The sequence below is a fragment of the Onychomys torridus genome, chromosome 6, assembly GCF_903995425.1.
Source record: "Onychomys torridus chromosome 6, mOncTor1.1, whole genome shotgun sequence".
Taxonomy (NCBI): Eukaryota; Metazoa; Chordata; class Mammalia; order Rodentia; family Cricetidae; genus Onychomys; species Onychomys torridus.
Genome location: NC_050448.1, coordinates 80,857,002 through 80,876,379, shown reverse-complemented (window position 1 = coordinate 80,876,379; position 19,378 = coordinate 80,857,002). Strand labels below are relative to the sequence as shown.

Below are 19,378 nucleotides of genomic sequence, written 5' to 3'. Positions count from 1 at the left end.
TCAGTCCCAGTTTCATCTCTCTCTTTTCATAAATTCTATTCTCCCAAATAGGAGCCTTGGAAGTGTAGGGTCTTGCCCAAGGGGCATCTTTCTTATTCTCCCATTTCTAAGAAGGAAGTTTCTTTTCAATGGCGCTCATCCCTCATAATTGCTAGTGTTTTATTCTCTGTCTACCCTTGTTCACTACTTTAAGTTTTCTCACACACTTTCCCTCACCAAAATGACATTTAAAATGTTTTCTTGATTTACTCTTTGCTTTTTCCTCACTGTTCTGAATTAAATCAGTTGGCAATAATCATGACACAGCCTCAATGCTGTCTTGCTTTGAAACTTCCTCTGACAAACAGATTGGACCATTATTCTTAAACTCAGCCCCACAGGAGTTCTAAAGACACAAGAAAGATGCAGCCAGTTTTTTTCTAGATTATAACTTGAGTAGGCTCTAGCTCAGTTCATAGTAGAGTCCTTATTCCCTTCAGAAACCTCATGAGTAGCGTCCTCACAATGCACATTTTTATCCATTTTGAGGTTTGCCCACCTACCTCTAGAATGCCTCATTAACTTTTACATACAGCATTCAAAGACTTTTCTAGCAAAATTTCCAAACTTCTCCTCACTCTTCCAACAAAGTATTTCCAAAGACCTAAGAAATGCATGGCAATGTATATCACAGCAATATCCCCACTCATGGTTCAAATTTCTATCTTCTTGCTGTGTTTTATTTTTTACTATTATTATATTTGTGTTTTAATTTTACACATCAGCCATGGGTTCCCCTGTCCTCCCCCCTACCACCTCCACCTTCCCCTCAGCCCCTCCCCTCCATTCCCATCTCCTCCAGGGCCAAGACTCCCCTGGGGATTCAGTTAAACCTGGTGGATTCAGTAGTCAGGTCCGGTCCCCTCCTTCCAGGCTGAGCAAAGTGTCCCTGTGTAAGCCCAAGGTTCTAAACAGCCAGCTCATGCACTAAGGACAGGTCCTGGTCCCACAGCCTGGGAGCCTCCCAAACAGATCAAGCTATTCAATTGTCTCACTTATCCAGAGGGCCTGATCCAGCTAGGGGCTCCACAGCCTTGGTTCATAATTCATGTGCTTCCATCCATTTGACTATTTGTGGGAAAGCCATCTTGTTTGTGGGCAAAGAAGCAACAGAGAGTATGGTGATGTTCTGTGAGTGACCACAGCTGTTCTTTTTCAGTTGTTCATTCAACATTCGTAAGCTGTCTTCTTCATGTGAAGCATTCCGAAATTATATGAGTCAGATATTGATTCTAGCCTCAAGGATCTTGTACTGACATAGAAATAGTATACAACCAGCAACATTTGACATTATTGGCACACCAGCTTCTCTCTCTCTCTCTCTCTCTTTCTCTTTCCTCTTCCTCCCTTCCTCCTTTCCTTCTATCCTTCACTCCTTTCCTCCTTCTTCATTTTGGAGGCAAGTTATTACTGTAGTCCATGTTACCCTGGAACTCGCTATGTAGTCCATGTTTGACTCAATCTCATAGAACCCTCCTGCCTGAGTCCCCATTGCTGGGGTTATAGGTGTGATTACCTCATTCTTTGGAAACTTCTCTCGCAGATTAAGGCCATTGCCATGTTTGCCCTTTCCTGTTTCCCCAATGTTCACTTCTTTAGTCCTATTTCTCGTCTTTTTGGTATTTGAACATGCATGGCTCCTGGGCTCAGTCTAGACAATTATTTTGTTTTAATCCTGGCTTAGCTTGTTCATCCTTAAATATTTTTAAACATAATTTTTATTCTGATGACTTCTAAGTTTCTTTTTCTAACTCATACTTTTCTTCCCCACTTCAAATTCGTATGCCCAAGTGTCAGGGAAGTATCTGGAACTGATATCTCAGGCCACAGTCTGAAGTTTTCCCTTTGCCCCTTGGCCCTCCATATCTACATTTCCCAGTAACTGTAGCTATTATTCTTTGAAATCCTAAATCCTCCAAATCTTGCCCATTCCAAAGAATAATTGTAGACAGAATGTCGAGAAAGTGAACCCTCAATAGGGAAAGGGAAAGTTTTTAGGCATGGCCATATAAATTACATGTGAATAATTCCAGGGACAAATACAGTTTAACAGAGCTAATAACTTCCAATGGTTTTTGTTGTTTATCTGCCAATAGAAACATGCTTTGATGCCAGGTATGAAAATTCTGTGAAATAAAACCTGAGATGTTTACCAGCCTTGGGATGTGGAGAAAAGGTTATTAAACATGGGAGTACTTTGTGTAAATATAGACTCTACCTCCTGCCAGGAGGCATGGTATTAAAAGTGGAACCAGTAGTGGAGAGCTGTTGATTTGCCAGTTAGCCACATATGTAGTCTAGTAAACATTTTCTATTTGAAAAATTTTGTGATTACTAAGGATAAAAATGCTATATAAAACTAATCAAGACTGTTCTGGATCAGTACTGAAGGCAACCATGTCCAAACTCATTCTCATCATTGGTGAGTATGTAATCATACATAGATACTTCTTCTTACCTGGTATCTTCATTATTATTTTTAAATAATATTGGTATGTACATGATGTTTGGGCTGACTGCTTGTTATTGGATTACCAATTTCAGAACTTTCCCCTGGGAAGACTATTTTCTGTTACTCTTAGCATTTTTTTAGTTGGCTATAGTTCTTTGTGTAGGGTTGAGACCAGGTAAATTTACCCCCTTTTATGTTAGCATTTATGTTGGTGCTCCTTTTCAGGCAGCCATATGGATGAGACTTCATGGGTGTAGTTAATCTGACATTTCTAGAAAAGGAAATCTCACAGAAATCTTTCTGATCTTCTGGCTCTTAGAATCTTTCTGCCTCATCTTCTACTATAATCCTTGAGACCTGGATACAAGAGTTATATTATAGATGCATCAGTTAGGGCTGGGCACCACATGGTCATTGTCCTCTGCATTTTGATCAATTACCAGTTGTGGTTTTCTGTAATGGTCTCAATCTGCTGCAAGGAAATGTTTATTTAATGAGAGGTAAGAACTACACTTAACTATGTGTAGAAGGATAAATATAATATATTTAGAAAACATGCTGGTTTAGTAAAGTGGAAGCTGGATATTTTCCTCCAAGGTCCAGGATTTCACTAGCCCTGAGTAGTTAGCTATGTTTCCAGGCATGGTTTCCCTCTGTTGGTTGAACTAGGTTTCTTTCTTTCTAGTTTTATATTTATTTACTTGATTATGTCTACAGAATAGCTTTGTCTAAGATGAAGATCAGAAGTACTGTGGTTAATTTTCCTATTCAGTTTTACTAAGTCAGTGATGACATAAAGTATAACTTAGAAATTCAGTCATTTATACAGCAAGATTTTATAGATATTTTAGGTAACTCCAAAATGTATTAGCTGCACTACATCTGTAGTTTCCAAACTTTGCTGAAATTCTGGACTTTTAAAAAATGAAACATCAAACTTAGTCTGTAATGTAATCAGAGTAATAGTGGCCTTCTCTGCTTGATGATGGTTCAAGCCTATAATTCCAGGACTCAAGATTCTGAGGCAGAAGGAACTCTAGGTCACAACCAGCCTAAGTTCTAAAGTGAGAGCCTATCATAAGAAAATGTGTTGTGTTAAAGCTGAGTAGCAGAATCTTGAGTCTTACATCATTGTTGCTCTGGCATCATTCCAGAGGGTTTTGCAAGAGCCTTCATATGAAACATCTCAAAGCTCTAGGAGGAATCTAATTCTCTGCTTTAGATGATGCTTTGTATGTCAGAAGGCTAAAATTATCCAGCCTTTGAAATCAGAGGCAGATTTGAACATGTGGTCCCTGAGTAGAGTGAGTTTGCATTTCAAAACAAAAAAATTATTTTGATGTTTATGAAAACCCACTTAATGACTTTTAAAGAAGAAATATGGTTATATTTACACTTTAAATAATGCATTAATCTAGAACATCATGGAGAGAGAAGGAGACATTGAAGGCTAATTTAGCACTAGGCTCAGTAAACAGCTTGGTAAAATATTCTCAGATTGAAGTAATAAACATAATAATAATTTTCTAGTACAAGTCTCAAGACAGGTTAGAGAATTGTTAAAGAGTTATGGGTTGTATTATTTAGGGTTTTTATTGCTGGAGAAGACATTATGATCACTGCAACTCTCATAAGGTAAAACTTTTAATTGGGGTATCTTGCTTATGGATTCAGAGGTTCAGACCATTATAATCACTGTGGAGAGCATGGTGGTATGCAGGCAGATATGCTGGAGATGAGAGTGCTACATCTTGTAGTCAACAGGAAGTTCACTGAGACACTGGGTGGTATCCTGAGCCTAGGAAACCTCAAAGCCCATCCCCACAGTGACACACTTCCTCCAACAAGGCCATACCCACTCCAACAAAATCATAATGTCCCTCTCCCTGTTATGGGGACCAATTACATTCAAACTACCACATGGGTGAAATTCTGAAAGAATTCTAGAGGGGGCCCAAAGAAGAATTTAAATGTACTGTATAAAGTATATATTTAAATCTTATTTAGCAAATAATAATACAGAACAGAGCAAGAGAGGAACAGTCACATGCATTTTAGGCATTCTTCTGAAGGCCAAGGGCAAATTTTTGTCTAAATATTGAGATGGTTTCTTTTCTTGAAACTGTCACCTTGCTTTCTGGCTAAGTACACACTAATTGTCATATAAATGTATTTGATGCTTCATTTCTTACTGTATTTTCAGCCAATCCATATTCTAGAGCCCTTATATTCAACAAGAAGTATTACATGGAAGATGAAATACAGGTTTATGACTAATTCTGAGTAGTGAAAGAACAGGTTGGAGGGTGTATTTGCTAAAAGGATCACCACTTGGCACAGCTCAAAAGTATTACTGAGGATGTAACAATCTATAATAAGCAGAGCAGCCCACAAGTTTCTGAGTTAGATCCTAGTGAATAGCAGGTAAATGTTTTCTGTGTTTCTAGGTCTCAGCCTCCTACTGAATGTCCATCTGGGTAAGTCATTGACTGTATATTTTATTATTAACAAAGCCTCAGATCTCCATAAATTACTTATAATCCAATATTATTCTTAATATATGTGATTATTAAATTAAATTCTAATATTTATTTTTCAAAAACATCTTACCAAGAAATAACGTATACTAGGAAATGAGATGGGTTTACTTAGTGGAGAGTTTCAGTTCTGTTGTCCCTGCTATCAGCTACAGCATGACCACCAGAGAGCTATAAATTGGTCACCACATAGCTCGACATGACAACTGGACCCCTGTTATTACAAGTCTAAGCAAACCAAATCCCCCAGTGAGTTTTCCTAAATTGAACATAAGCTACTTTAAATCAGTTACTGTTCCTAAATTAGAGTTATGGGTTAGTCTATGAGACTTCTCACAATCACTTCTACCCAGAGATCAGGCATCTGAGTTACAGGAAAGGAAGGAAGCATGGAGAAACTATGAACACAGGTTATCAGCATGAACAAAAGGCTGTCATCCTTATTCCTCACCTCTCACAGGCTCTGCCTACCAGCTGATGTGTTACTTCAACACCTGGGTTCAGTATCAGTCAGATGTTGAAGGTATTAAGCCTCATGACATTGATCCCTGCCTATGTACTCACCTAATCTATTCCTTTGCTGGGATGTGGAAAAACAATATCACCATGACCAAAATGAAAGCCTTGGATGACTACAAAGACTTTAATGACTTGAAAAAAAGGTAAGAGAAAGAGAAGGTGTGTAATTTGGTGTCTTTGGGGTCAATAATAGTCACATGTCAATGCTCTTTAATAGTACAGAGTTGATGAATTTGAGAGAGACTCAGTTGCTCAGTTAATGCCTTTCATTTCCACAAAATGACACATATTATGACTAAAACCATAGTATTTTGAAATATTTATATATTATGAAATTATTCTCAAGTTAATTAATGTATATATTGTCTTGAACACATGTATAAAATTTTATTACACTTATTTATTTATTGTGTCTGTAGATATGAATGAATGTTCACAGGCATGCCACAGAACATATGTGGAGGTCAGTGGACAACTTGCAGGGGTCAGCTCTCTCCTTTCACATGTGGGCACTGGGAATTGAACTGAGGTCATCATGCTTGATGGCAAGCACATTTACCCACTGAGACATCTTGCCAGCCCTTGAATACTTCTATTTTTAATATTCAAATCTGTTTAAAGTATCCAAAATGCTGCTTATTATTATATACTCTAAGCACCATGTGGTATAAATGTGGCATATTGAAGTTGTATTTCCTAAATCAATGAGATTTTGTACTTCTTGCACGTATTCCTAATGTAATCCTCTTTTCCTTGACCAGGCCATAAGTACCAATCTGTTCTACGTTTGAATTTAAATATTCAAGAGTTCACTCCTGCTCTGATTGTCTTTCTGTGTGTCACCTATTTTGTGCATCAGCATGCCCTCCATGTTTACACTTGCTGTTATAAATGACTTATTTCATTCTTTCTATGGTTTAATTTCAATGCTTATATGTAGCATATATTTTCTGTCTTCTTATTCACCAGAGGACACAATAGGCAACTTCATATCTTACATATTGTGAATTTTACAGTATCAGCACCATCTCTTCAACACACTTATATTATATCCTTTGCAAAGAACCCAACTTGTCAACTTTCTGGATTTAATGACAATTCTATTAGTAACGTTTAAAGGATTATTTATATTGTTTTCCTCTTGGCTACATTAAATCTGTACCAATAGCAACTAAGTGTTTTCTTTTTAGATTTCTCTGACAATATAGTTATGTTTTACACTTTTATTATAGTCATTCTAGCAGACAAAGGCAATATTTCAATATGGTTTTAATCAAATTATCTCTGATTTGTATGGTCTTACATTACTTTTCCATACACTTATCAGTGTTTTGTTTTAAACAACATCCAGTCACGATTTTAACCCATTTTTTTTTTTCACTCAGGTTGTTTATTCTCAGAGGCTTTGATTCCTGATATATACTTTCTTGATATTCCTGAATATTAACCCTTTACCAGATAAATGGTTTCCAGATATTTTCTCTTGTGCTCTAGTCTGTCTCCTTAGTCTATTGATTGTGTCTCCGTTGCTGTGAGAAGATGCAGTATGATGTAGCCCCACTGAATGTCTTTCCTTCTCTTGCTGGTGTCCTGGGGATCTTTCTAAAAAGTCATTGTTTTGGCCACAGTTATGCAGATTTACCCCCTTTCAGGTGGTGTGATAGTTTCACAACTTTTGTTTGTGTCTTTAGTTTGGCTTGGTATTTACATATGATGTGAGGTAGTAGTCCAATTTCATAATTCTGCAGATAAATATGTGCATGATGTGTATCACCTACTCTGCTTAGTATTTTAAAAATGAGCTATTTTATTCATTTCTTTGTGTTTTTAATAAGTCAAAAACTCCATGATCTCAGTTAACTACATCAGAAAGGAAGAGGTTGAACAAACTATAAATTAGACATGAAATAACTCAACAATCAGAAGAGTTTTCTGGATTTTAATAGAATCATCTTTTATGAAAAATGAAACAATTCTTGGTATCTTGGAATTTACAGATCTGTTCAGTATATTCACAAAGAAGACAAGGAAGACAGGCAACTACTACCATGATTAATAGCATTATCATGCATACAGCTGGAATTTTACATACACACATACAGCTAGAATTTAAGCTATTGTTTATAAAGGGAATAACCTCTTTGAGATTTCTTGTATCACAGATTACCTAATAATATGTGAGTCCTTATTCCAGAATAATAGCCTCAGAATCCTGAGGAGGAAGAGGCAATGCACTAAAACTTTAGTGTTGTCTTCTCATGAAACTTGCACTTTGGAAATCAATATTTTAGAACCACAATTCCCAAGAATGTGTGTATTTCCCACCCACTGAATTTGCATTAATTGTAATTGATACTGAAAGCATAAACATATATCTCAAATGAGATCTACCATTTTATTTCATTGAACAGGATTTGAGCTAATTGTGCTGTTAAGTTGTAAGCAGTAGAAATATTGTCCAGTCCATTCTTTGCGGGAATTGTGGAGGACAAGCATGGGAAGAATTGGAGTGGGGAGAGGAACAGATGGGAGAGATGTAGACACAGTGCTCATGTATGACATTCTTAAAAAAACTATTTAGACATACATACATATATACACACATACACATATATGTATTCAATAGCAATTAGTGAAAAAGGAGAACATGATTTGAAGGAGAATAGGGAGGTGTATATGGGAAGATTTGGAAAGAGGAAAGAGAAGGAAGAAACATATTTATATTATAATCTCAAAAATAAAATTACTAACTTACAAAAGTCTGTACCTTTGGTTAGATTTGTACATTGATGCTATTTAGGACAATGGCAATGCGAAAAAGTTTTGTAACAAAAGTTCCAGTAGTGGGAAAAAATGTTTGCGAGTTTATTTTATCATACCATGACAACAACGAATAAAATTAACAGGTTCAATATTACAAACAGTGCAGTTTTAAATCAAAGGACCTATGGAATTTGAATTTTCTTTTTTCTGTTGTTTTAAAGGAACAACCAGCTAAAAACACTTCTGTCCATTGGATGCTGGAACTTTGGCGCTGCCCCGTAAGTCCTCTGCAGAGAGATTCTCATTCATTTACTATTGAAGACGAGCTAGTACTATATACTCTCTGTCTCCTTATACTTTCCAATATTACATAGAGTACTAAGTATATCTACTAAGTGAATATGTTAACTAGATAAATTTATATACTGGAACCTCAATACTAACTAAAAGACATTGGAAAGAGTAGTGTATATTTCACGTTTAAATTTGAATGGATATTCTGGTACTCCATTCCCTAAGCTTTAGTCACCTGAGTGCTCACAAACCTCCTTCTTAAAGTATCTTAGAATACAAAGCCAGAGAAACAACTGGCATACTTTTGCTCTTTATTTCCAAAAGAAGGAAAAAGAAATGAGGGTGCATAAATAATAAGACATTTTTGAGAGCACATGAACTTGGGAACTATTTAAAGGCCAAACTCGCTGAACTTTGTTAGCTGCTTTCAAGACAGTAAGATCAATTTCAAAGAAATTTAGAATCAGCAATAATAAAATAAATTGAAAGTTTTCCAAAAGCAGGGATTATACCAGGATGCCAAGAGAAACCCAAACAACTGGTTTAATCTGCAGGAAGGTCATGGTGAAGGGCTCAGAGGCAGATATTAATCAATCAAACATTTGTATTCTAGTGTGTTCAGATTCCTGATGCCTTATTATGATTACTTGATTACTCTGGGTCTTCCTTAGTTTCATCACCATGGTCTCTACTCCTAAGAGCCGCCAGTCTTTCATTACATCAGTTATCAAATTCCTGCGAAAGTATGGATTTGATGGACTGAACTTATCTTGGCAGTACCCTGGCTGTCATGGAAGCCCTCCTAGGAACAAGCATCTCTTTACTGTCCTTATACAGGTAAGGAAAGCAGGAATAACTTTTTTCATTTCTAGAAAATTCAAAGCTATCTCTTTCCAAAGAACTTGCACCTGCCAATGTCAATGAGGCTAAGAACCTGAGTGAATAAGTCATGGTCACTAAGGAACAACCAACTACAATCATTTTACTAAGCAAACATAATAATGAAGTGACTGCTAACAATACACTGCTATAGCCATAGAGTGTGCATTGCTTAGCCCTCATAAGGGAAGCTTCTATTTGAAATAAATGGTAATTAACACAGAAACCAAAAATTGAAGGAGGCAGATTTATTTTAAACGCCATAGGTGGTGGATGATTTTGAGGAAACAGTCTTTCCAAGTCTTTTCCAACAAAAATAGACATGAATTTAGATATATAGAGTCTTAGTATTGGAAAGATCCTTATATATCATTACTTCATTCAAAAAGATATGTGGTAGTCATTTTCACCACATTTTAAAACACAAAAAATGTGTGTGTGTGTGTGTGTGTGTGTGTGTGTGTGTGTGTGTGTTGTCTGAATGTACTTCTGCACACCAGAAGAGGGCACTGGATCCCACTGACTACAGTTATAGACAGTTGAGAGCCACCATGTAGTAGCTGGGAACTGAACTCATGACCTCTGGAAGAGCAGTCAGTGCTCTTAACTGATTAGCCATCCCTTCAGCCCCTGACCTCGCACGTTTAAGACCAGTAATTGATTTTATCTTAACATTTTTTTCATTCTTTGTTGTGGATACCACAAATATTACACACACACACACACACACATACACACACACACACACACACACACACACAGCACCCCACCACATACAGGAAGTGGGGTTACCATATAATGGAGGTGTACAAAATCAATAACCCACCTAAGATCATATGCTATCAAATACAAGTCTCTAATACCAGAAATGAGAAAAATCTTTCTGAGTTGTTGCCCAATGGTTCCCATAAACTTCCCAAACATTGCAGTCTATTGCCAATACTATTGATTACACTTGACAACTTTATGGTAAAACCCTATTGGTGAAGTTACCACACACTTGAGTCATACATCATTGAGAAATCTAGGTAGTACTCAGATGGGACATTCATTCCTGCTGGCTAGTATTCATAGTTCTTGAACATGCTATATAAACCCTCAGAGGAAATAATTAATCATTAATCTCACCCAGCTATGAACCATGGAAGCAGCAATAATAACCTGTCCTTAAGATATCCCCACTGATGTAATAGTGACATGAATGTTATATAAGTAACGAACCAATTTTTTATTGAATTTAAGACCTGTTCCATTAGAAATAACCCACATCAGACAATGTCAAAGAGGCCAAGAACCCAAGTAAACAGGTCATGGCCCCTAAGGGACAACAGACTACAATTATTTCACTAAATGAACATAGTAACAAAGTGATTCCTAATGACACACTGCTATATCCATAGAGAGTGCATCACTTAACATAAGGAAAGCTTCTTTTTGGAGTTAATGGTAATTAACATAGGAACTCAAAATTGAAGGAGGCAGATTTATTCTAAAAGCCATAGGTGGTGGATGATTTTGAGGAAACAGTTTTATGGACATAAGGCTGATATACATATGAACTTTCAGAGTCTGTGACATGTCCAAGACCTGCAAAAGCTCAAGCCAGACAAAATTCTAGCAGAGAAGACATGAAGTGGGCATAAAATCACATTCCAAACCAAGGAGCCATATACAATTCACAGGTACTACAAGAGAGAAAATCAATTTTCTTTAATGTGACACTGGGTGTATCAACCACATTCCAGAGCAGGCTCCGTGTTCAGGAGTAGTTAGCCCATACAAACTTGACTCTACTGTTTGTTTTGCTTAGTGTGAAAGACAATATGAATATGGATAAACAGGAAGGTGTAGGAGGGTCTGGGAGAAGAGGAGAGAGTTCAATGAATATGTTTAAAAGATATTGCATGAAATTCTCAAGGAATAAATAAAAATTATTAAAACATAATAATTGCAGAATATTTTGATAAATGACATGATAAAGAAATATAAGGCACAATAAATAACATACTACAGTTACCTAAATGTTCATGGAAAGATTAAAAAGGGCTTCCCTGGGGATTATTTATTTTCTGTTGATGTGATAAAATGATAAAACACCATGACAAAGGTTTTTTATTCCTTACAGATCCAGAGAGTTAGAGTCCATAAAGGTGTGGACAGCATGGCAGTAGGCAGCAGGCATAGTGGCAGGAAGAGTATTATGAGAGCTCACATCTTGAATCATAGCATGGAGCAGGGAGTAAAAATTTGAAGTAGACATGGCTTTTAATCTGAAAGTCCAACCCAATAACTTTGTTCTTCTATCAAGGCTGAACCATTTTAACATCTCCAAACAGATCACTGACTAAGGACCTATTCAAATGTCTAAGACTATGCTACTATACTACATACACTATACTACATGCACTAAGACTATGCCACTATACTACATATAATAGTTTATCCTCCATGATGAAAATAGCCTGTTGTCATTAAATTAATAATACACGGGGATTGCATGTATGTGTATGGATGAATCTGGGAGAACATGCAAGACTCAAGCATGTGAGACTGAAGTGGTGAAAAGAATAAAATCATGTGGAAACTTAAATATTAGGCCAATAAATTTGTAATTTATCTTCAAGACAATGGAGGAATTTTAGGACTTGGCACAGTCTATAAATATGGTGAAAATTTCTTTTTGCAAAAATGGTCTGACATTCAACCAGGGAAGAAAATTCAAGCTGAAGAGGTAAATAAATTATAGGGAGGTTTTGGATGAAATCAAATAAGAGGTCATCAGGGCCCCAACAATGACTCTAACACTGGAGGCAGAATATGAACAGAAATATAAAGAGAATAAAAATAATCAAGAACGATCAATTATTTTGAAATCTAAACTATAGAAGAGTCTCAGGTTTCCGGCATTGAGGAATAAATTGGATGTTGCTAAGTAACATGACAAATGGAGAAAGAAAAGTGGATTGTAAATAAGAACTATCTCTGAACATGAGTATGATGTAGCTGGAATAGTCTAGAGGCATAGGATGAATACCAACCTGGAGTTCATGACAAAGTATTTGACTAGACACACTGTACTGAAGTCATCAGCTAAGGTAGGTTATCACCAAGGGGAAAAATAAATGGGATGATAAAAGTCAAGGTAGCCATGTAGATTTTAGGGTTACTCTTTGAAGACAGATTCATGTTTTTGTATCAGTCCAAACACAAGATCATCAGCCAGGTTCTGAACATGTTACATGGTAATCAACCACTCTTTCTTTCCCCATCGGCTCTTTTCTTATTAGTCCCCTGAGAATTTCATGTAACGTGCTTTAATCATATTTGGTCATCTTGTAACTCCTCTAAGATCTACCCTCAATTCCAACCCAACTAACTTTATGTCCTAATTTTAAAAAATCCCAAGTCCAATTGGTTCTGCCTATATATTCTTGGATGTGTGGCCTCTCGTTGGAGCATGATTAACCTACTAGGATCTACAGTCTTAAAAGGAAACTGACTATCCTCATCCCAGTGGCTATCAGCTGCCAATACAACCTTACCTAGGGTTTTGACTTTGTGTCTAGCTCCTCTCTATGCTGGAATTTTGTCTGGTTTGTGCTTATATATATAGGTCATATACATGTTGTCACAATCTCTGTGAAATAGTATGTTATTTGCCCCTCTTGTGCAGAAAACAGTGTTTCCTTGTGGTTATCCACCATCTTAAGTTCACAGACTCTTTCTGATCTTATTTCTGGAAAGGCCTCTGAACTGTTGGGGGAGGGGCTGTGATGACCCACTCAAGGTTAAGCATTCCATGGCTTCTTCTTTGCACTTTGGTCTAGTGTGCTTCTCTGTGTTAATCCATCTACTGTAAATAGTAGCTTCTCTGATGAGGGCTGGGAGATGTATTAATCTATGGGTATAACAATAGGTTATTTAGAGTTGGTTTAATACTATGTACATTTAGCAGAATAATAGTAGATTCTTCCCAAGGGTCTATGACCTGTCTAGCTACAAGTTTGTTTGTTTGTTTGTTTGTTTGTTTGTTTGTCTTAATAATGATTCTGAGTGTGAGGTTTTTTTTCTTATGGAACAGGCCCTAAATCCAATTAGAAAGTATGTCAGTGGGCATGCCAGGCATGCCTTATCCATCTTGTCATTACTGTAAATCTCAGAGTTCACAACTGGGTAAGAGTGGTAATTATTTTCTCACTTTAGTATATTGATAACACCTTCTAATGTCACAAAACTGTCTAGCAGGGATGAAGCTTACAGGTGAGTGTAGCTATAGTTTTCCTGGTCCTGCCTGGCCCACATTCAGGACAAATCTCTCTCACCCGCCAGTCCCGCAGCTGTTCAAACCCAACCAAGTAAACACACAGAGTCTTATATTGCTTACAAACTGTATGGCTGTGGCAGGCTTCTTGCTAACTGTTCTTATATCTTAAATCAACCCATTTATATTAATCTATAAGTTGCCACATGGCTCATGGTTTACCGGTATCTTAACATCTGCTTCTCATCATGGCAGCTGGCAGCGTCTCTCTGACTCAGCCTTCCACTTCCCAGAATTCTCCTCTCTCCTTGTCATACCTATACTTTCTGCCTGGCTACTGGTCAATCAGTGTTTTATTTATTAACAATCAGAGCAACAGGTGAGTACTAGCTTGATTTCTCCATGTTCTTGATATCTCCACATGACTTAATTATGTAGTGTTTTCTGGAATGAGATCTTACCAAAAATGTTGGAAGGGCAGCCAATCTGTTGGAACTCACTAGCCAACAACCCCTAAAAAGATAACTTATTCCTGACATTTTGCTTTGAATTTGTTATCTTGTGGTATCTAGTAGGGGGATTGTTACTCCCTTACAGGGTGATTCAATTTTAACTATTTTTATATGTGTGCATATGTGTATTTTAAGACAGTTCTACAGTAGCAATTTAAATTTTGTGGAACAGTTTTAACTATCAAAAACCATATCTTGACTCTAAGCTAAAAGATGACACTAGTCATATTTATAATTTTCAGACAATGGTTCTATTTTTCCCTCATTGACACAATGGGGAATAAAACAGTTCATCCTTAAATATAGAGGTTGAATATTTGAAGATACTAAAGCACAATGCTTATAATGCTTTTCCCAGTTAAATGTCCTAGTCACTTTAACTACTATCTCCATGACAATTTTCTTAGCCATTCTATTAAAATACCTTCTGATGCTCTGAAATAATGTAATAACTGTAAAACCTGATAGTCTAAATAGTACTTGAATCACAGAATATACCAAGGAGTTATCATCTGGTAGTGAAAGTGATCTGTCTTCCAGCTGTTTTCCCTTCTCTGTTACATTCAAAGGGCTATTGGTCTCATGAAATAGGTCTTCTGTTGAATAAATTGAACCAGCTGTCTTCAGAACTGAAAGCTGGATCCAGGGTATAAATGCAAGTGTAGTTCCAGAGCATGATGATGCAGGGGATGCACTGATTGACGTTTAAGAGTTCTTAAACATCTTGGTTTTGAATGACTACTAACTTTCTATGTGACTTTGTGTGAAATATCTATTATCTGTGAATATCAGACATTTGTAAAGTTTATTAACATCATCTACCCTAATGACTTTATTGAGATGTTCACATACTAAAGTAAGGTAAAATATGTAAAAGCTCTTCAACATGTATTTTTTAAGGAGCTAAACTAATTTCAATAATATCATCTTATACCTTGTTACTCTGTAGGAAATACGGAAAGCATTTGAGAAGGAGGTGAGTAAGAATAAAAAGCCTAGGCTGTTGGTCACTGCCTCAGTTGCTGGTGTCGTCTCCACAATCAAATCTGGCTATGATATCTCCCAACTATCACAGTGAGTGATGCACATTGTACTACTAGAATGTGAGTAGAATTTTCTCATCTTTGGAATGTCTCACTGCCCAAAGACTTTGCTCAGAGGTTCTTTAAGGGTATTTTTCTGGCATAAGTATGGGGAATCACCATAAGAAATAATTATAAGAATTTTCCCCTTACCCAGGTCCTTGGACTATATTCAACTCATGACCTATGACCTCCATGGATCTTGGGAAGGCTACACTGGAGAAAACAGTCCCCTTTACAAATCTCCAACTGACACTGGCATCAAGGCCTTCTACAACATAGTAAGATACTACATAGACAAGTGAAGAGACAAATCATATAGAGATTTAGGTACAAAATCAATGCTATTAATGCAAACATCATCTTAAGTCACCAATCATGTCTAATTCATCATATATTCACATTCATCAATATGTTTTAGAAGAAATGACCTAATCCTTTTTAAGTTAACTCAGAGAAATTTGAACTGACAGAATGAAGAGCCAGAATAACTAATCATAGATTTTCAGTGGTTTGGGCCCTAGGGCTAACTTTTGTCCCTGCAGAAAGACATCATGGAAAATTGGAAGAAAAGAGGGGCAGCACCTGAGAAGCTCATTGTTGGATTCCCAGCATATGGACACACCTTTATCCTGAGTGACTCCTCTAAAACTGGAATTGGTGCCCCTAGCAATCGTGGTGGCCATCCAGGACCCTACACAAAGAAAACTGGACTCTGGGCCTATCATGAGGTAAGTAGGTGGCTTTACAGTGCTTTATGGATTTCATGCACATATGCTGAAAAATATGCTGACTGAATTTTCATTTTATCTCCTACTTACGCTAAGCAGAATATTATTTCAAGGACTTAATTTTTTATACTATTATCTCTAAGTAACCACAGATGATAAGCAGTTGGTAACACACTGTCTTTTCAATTTACATACCATATTCCTAAGTAATTTGTATATTTCCATAAATAAATACACAAACAACCAAAAGTCTCAGATTTCTATGAATGACAGAACCAAAAACTGAAAATATGGACCATCTGTGAACATTTAAAAAATAGTTTAAGATGGAGTTATATCTCAGTTGTTCATCTCTTGCCTAGGACACATATAGCCCTAGCTTCAGTTTCCAGTATCACAGAAATAAAAATGGGTTCATACTGTACAGTGATATATTACTAATATATTTGGCAGGCATGGTGCCTCACACATATTATCTCTGTATTTAATAGACAGAGGTGGGACTATCACCATTTTTAAGTGAGTCTAATCTACATAGATTGAGATCCCCTCTCAAACAAAAAAAAAGGAGTGGAGATGTAGATCAATGGTAAAGCATTTACTTACCATTGGCAAGGCCTTGGGTGTGATATTCAGTACACAGAATAAAACACATCTGAATCCTCTTAACTACAAATGTAATCAATCAGAGAATTGGGGGAAACTTTGTGGAGATAATAAAAGGAAGGAAATCAACTATATATACACATTGTTTCTTACATGGAATTAATATTTAAAGGATCTGAAATTCTTACTTTTTAAGATTTGCACATTCCTGAAAAGTGGAGCCACTCAGGTCTGGAACGCTGCTCAACAAGTTCCCTATGCCTACCATGGTAATGAATGGGTTGGTTATGACAATATCAAGAGCTTTTATATTAAGGTAAATTCAGTCTCTTGGATGCTCTGGGCCCTGACTCTGAGTCCTAAGAAACCAAATGACTCCTGCTGTTCTTTATCCTTAACTAGGCTCAGTGGCTTAAGAAGAACAGCTTTGGAGGTGCCATGATCTGGGCTATTGATATGGATGACTTCAATGGCTCTTTCTGTGATCAGGGTAGATTCCCCCTGACCTCCATCTTGAAGAAAGTACTCAATGTACACAGTGCAAGTAAGTGATAGTACTAGCATGAGGGTGTCTAAGTATTCCTTCTTCAACTCAGAGGAAGCCTTGACATTCCCATACTCTTCCCCAGGGTTATTCTTACTATTTTCTCCAACTGCTCATCACCATGCCACCAGTTTTATACTCTACAAGAAATCAGGACTACTTTGATTTTTTTTGTTTGCTTATTTGTTTCTAGATCAGCTAAGCACCTTGGGAAGACTTAACAGGAAGTACTAGCCAGTACTCTCATAAATCTAATATATCATTCCTGGGAATTACCAATGCCTATATTAATTTTATATTTTTTCTTAAAGTTCATTTGTTTATTACTTATATCCACATCCTCCAGAAAGGTTTTGCATACACTAGGTGGTCAGTGGGTATTTCTTAGTTATGTCTTAGTTAGGGTCACTATTGATGTGATGAAACACCATGACTAAAAGCAACTTGGGGATGAATGTTTTTATTTGACTTAGACTTCTACATCACTGTTTTTCATGGACTATAGGGCAGGAACTCATGAAGGACAGGAATCTGGAGGCAGGAACTGATGCAGAGGCTGTGGAAAAATGCTTCTTATTGACTTTCTCCCCATGTCTTGCTCTGCATACTTTCTTATAGAATGCAGGACCACAAACCCAGGGATGGCACCACCTACAATGGGCTGGGCCATTTCCCATAAACCACTACTTAAGAATATACCCTGTAGGCTTGCTTACAGCCCTATCTTGTTGAAGCATTTTCTTAATTGAGGTTCCATCCTCTCAGATTACTTTAGCTTACGTCAAGTGGCATGAAACTATCTAGCAAAGGGAGCTAACTTTTTGAATTGTGAGGTGGGGAGGCTTGATATGATAACTGCTTAAAATTTCTGATCTTATCTGAGGGACCTTTGAGTTAATTGTATTCACACTCCAGCACCTCTATGCCCAGTTCTTCTCTTGTCTACGAGCAGCCAGCCTCCTTACAGGAACTCATGGATCTATATGTATTTTTATTTGTTATTGTGCTATATGTTTTAGGTTGCAAAGTTACTGCTATTCTAGCCAGTGGGGTTGGGAGAAGGAACAACAGATCTCAGGGCTTGGAGCCTGTGTTGCTCAGCAGCAAATAACAGAATGCCATATGGAGCTTCCTGAGTGAAATCCTTGTCCAGAACTGCCAGGAAGAATCTGTCTTCAAGACCATTCAACAGTGCTGATCTAGACATAAACACTGTCTGCTACCTTTTCCCAGATCTGCAAACAGTCCCTTTTGCCCTTTTCTAGGACCATCTTAATTCTACATAATGTGCTAAAATAAAATCAGCAGTCATAACACGAGTACCTTTGGTTATCTGATAATTCAACACAAACTGATATTTGTTTATTCTTTCAAAAATATTTTTATTTTTATTTTATAATTACACAGATCTATACAACTCATTTTGATCTCATCCATATCACACTGTTTGCCCTTTTATGTCTTCTTTTCCTAATATTGCTATTATTTTAGTGCTCCTGTCTACAATTAGCTCTGACCCTATGCACAAAGGTATTGTACTATGCCCTGTGAGATGAGCAACCTCCCAGCAGCCATAGCCCTTAAGAAAGTGACTCTCATCTGTTAGCAGCCATAAACTACTGATAGCTCCTCCACCAAAAGTGGGGCCTCTACACACCTTCTTCCATCCACATGGAAGTTTGATTAGCTTGATCTTTTGTAGGTCTGGTACAGGCAACCATAGCTTCTGTTAATAGATGTCTTCCACATTATATCTAAAAGTCAGCATGTCACAGCTATCTTACATTCTTTATACCTACTCTTCCACAAAGTTTTCAGAGTCTTGGATGCAGGTATGTTGAGATATCCAATCTACAGCTAAGCACTTACAGTCACACTGATCCTCAGCACCTTGGCATCTCTGCATTTATCCGACCAAGGTTGAAACAAGCACAAATATATGTGTATCAACATAAATATTAAGGCAGTTTGGCAATATGTCTAGTGAAACAACTCCAGTAGGATCCTCCTTGTGGCTATGATTGCCCTAATGATGGGTTTCTGATAAGATCTACAATGCTAGGCATAAAATCCCTATTATGTATAGGCCACCAGTCAGGAAGTAGTTTGTTACAGCAGAACAATTATGCTTCTATTGCATCAGTGGGCACAACTTGCCT

At 37.1% G+C, this 19,378-nt stretch overlaps 1 protein-coding gene across 1 annotated transcript; it reads left to right on the top strand.

Annotated features, from left to right (window-relative positions):
• The first annotated feature begins 2,385 nt into the window (after positions 1–2,385).
• LOC118586333 (chitinase-like protein 3) lies at positions 2,386–18,330 on the top strand. The gene is made up of 11 exons (XM_036191467.1): positions 2,386–2,461; positions 4,939–4,968; positions 5,489–5,690; positions 8,532–8,588; positions 9,276–9,441; positions 15,206–15,330; positions 15,496–15,619; positions 15,884–16,069; positions 16,872–16,991; positions 17,078–17,219; positions 18,239–18,330. The coding sequence occupies exons 1-11, from the start codon at positions 2,386–2,388 to the stop codon at positions 18,328–18,330; spliced, it is 1,320 nt and encodes a 439-aa protein (XP_036047360.1).
• Positions 18,331–19,378: the final 1,048 nt, after the last annotated feature.

Bases quoted from the DNA above. Each gene is read 5' to 3' on its own strand.
- LOC118586333 (XM_036191467.1), top strand. From the start codon at position 2,386: ATGCTATATAAAACTAATCAAGACTGTTCTGGATCAGTACTGAAGGCA. The intron at 5,691-8,531 runs GTAAGAGAAAGA...GTTGTTTTAAAG, and splicing joins TTTAATGACTTGAAAAAAAG to GAACAACCAGCTAAAAACAC. The intron at 16,070-16,871 runs GTAAGTAGGTGG...TTACTTTTTAAG, and splicing joins GACTCTGGGCCTATCATGAG to ATTTGCACATTCCTGAAAAG.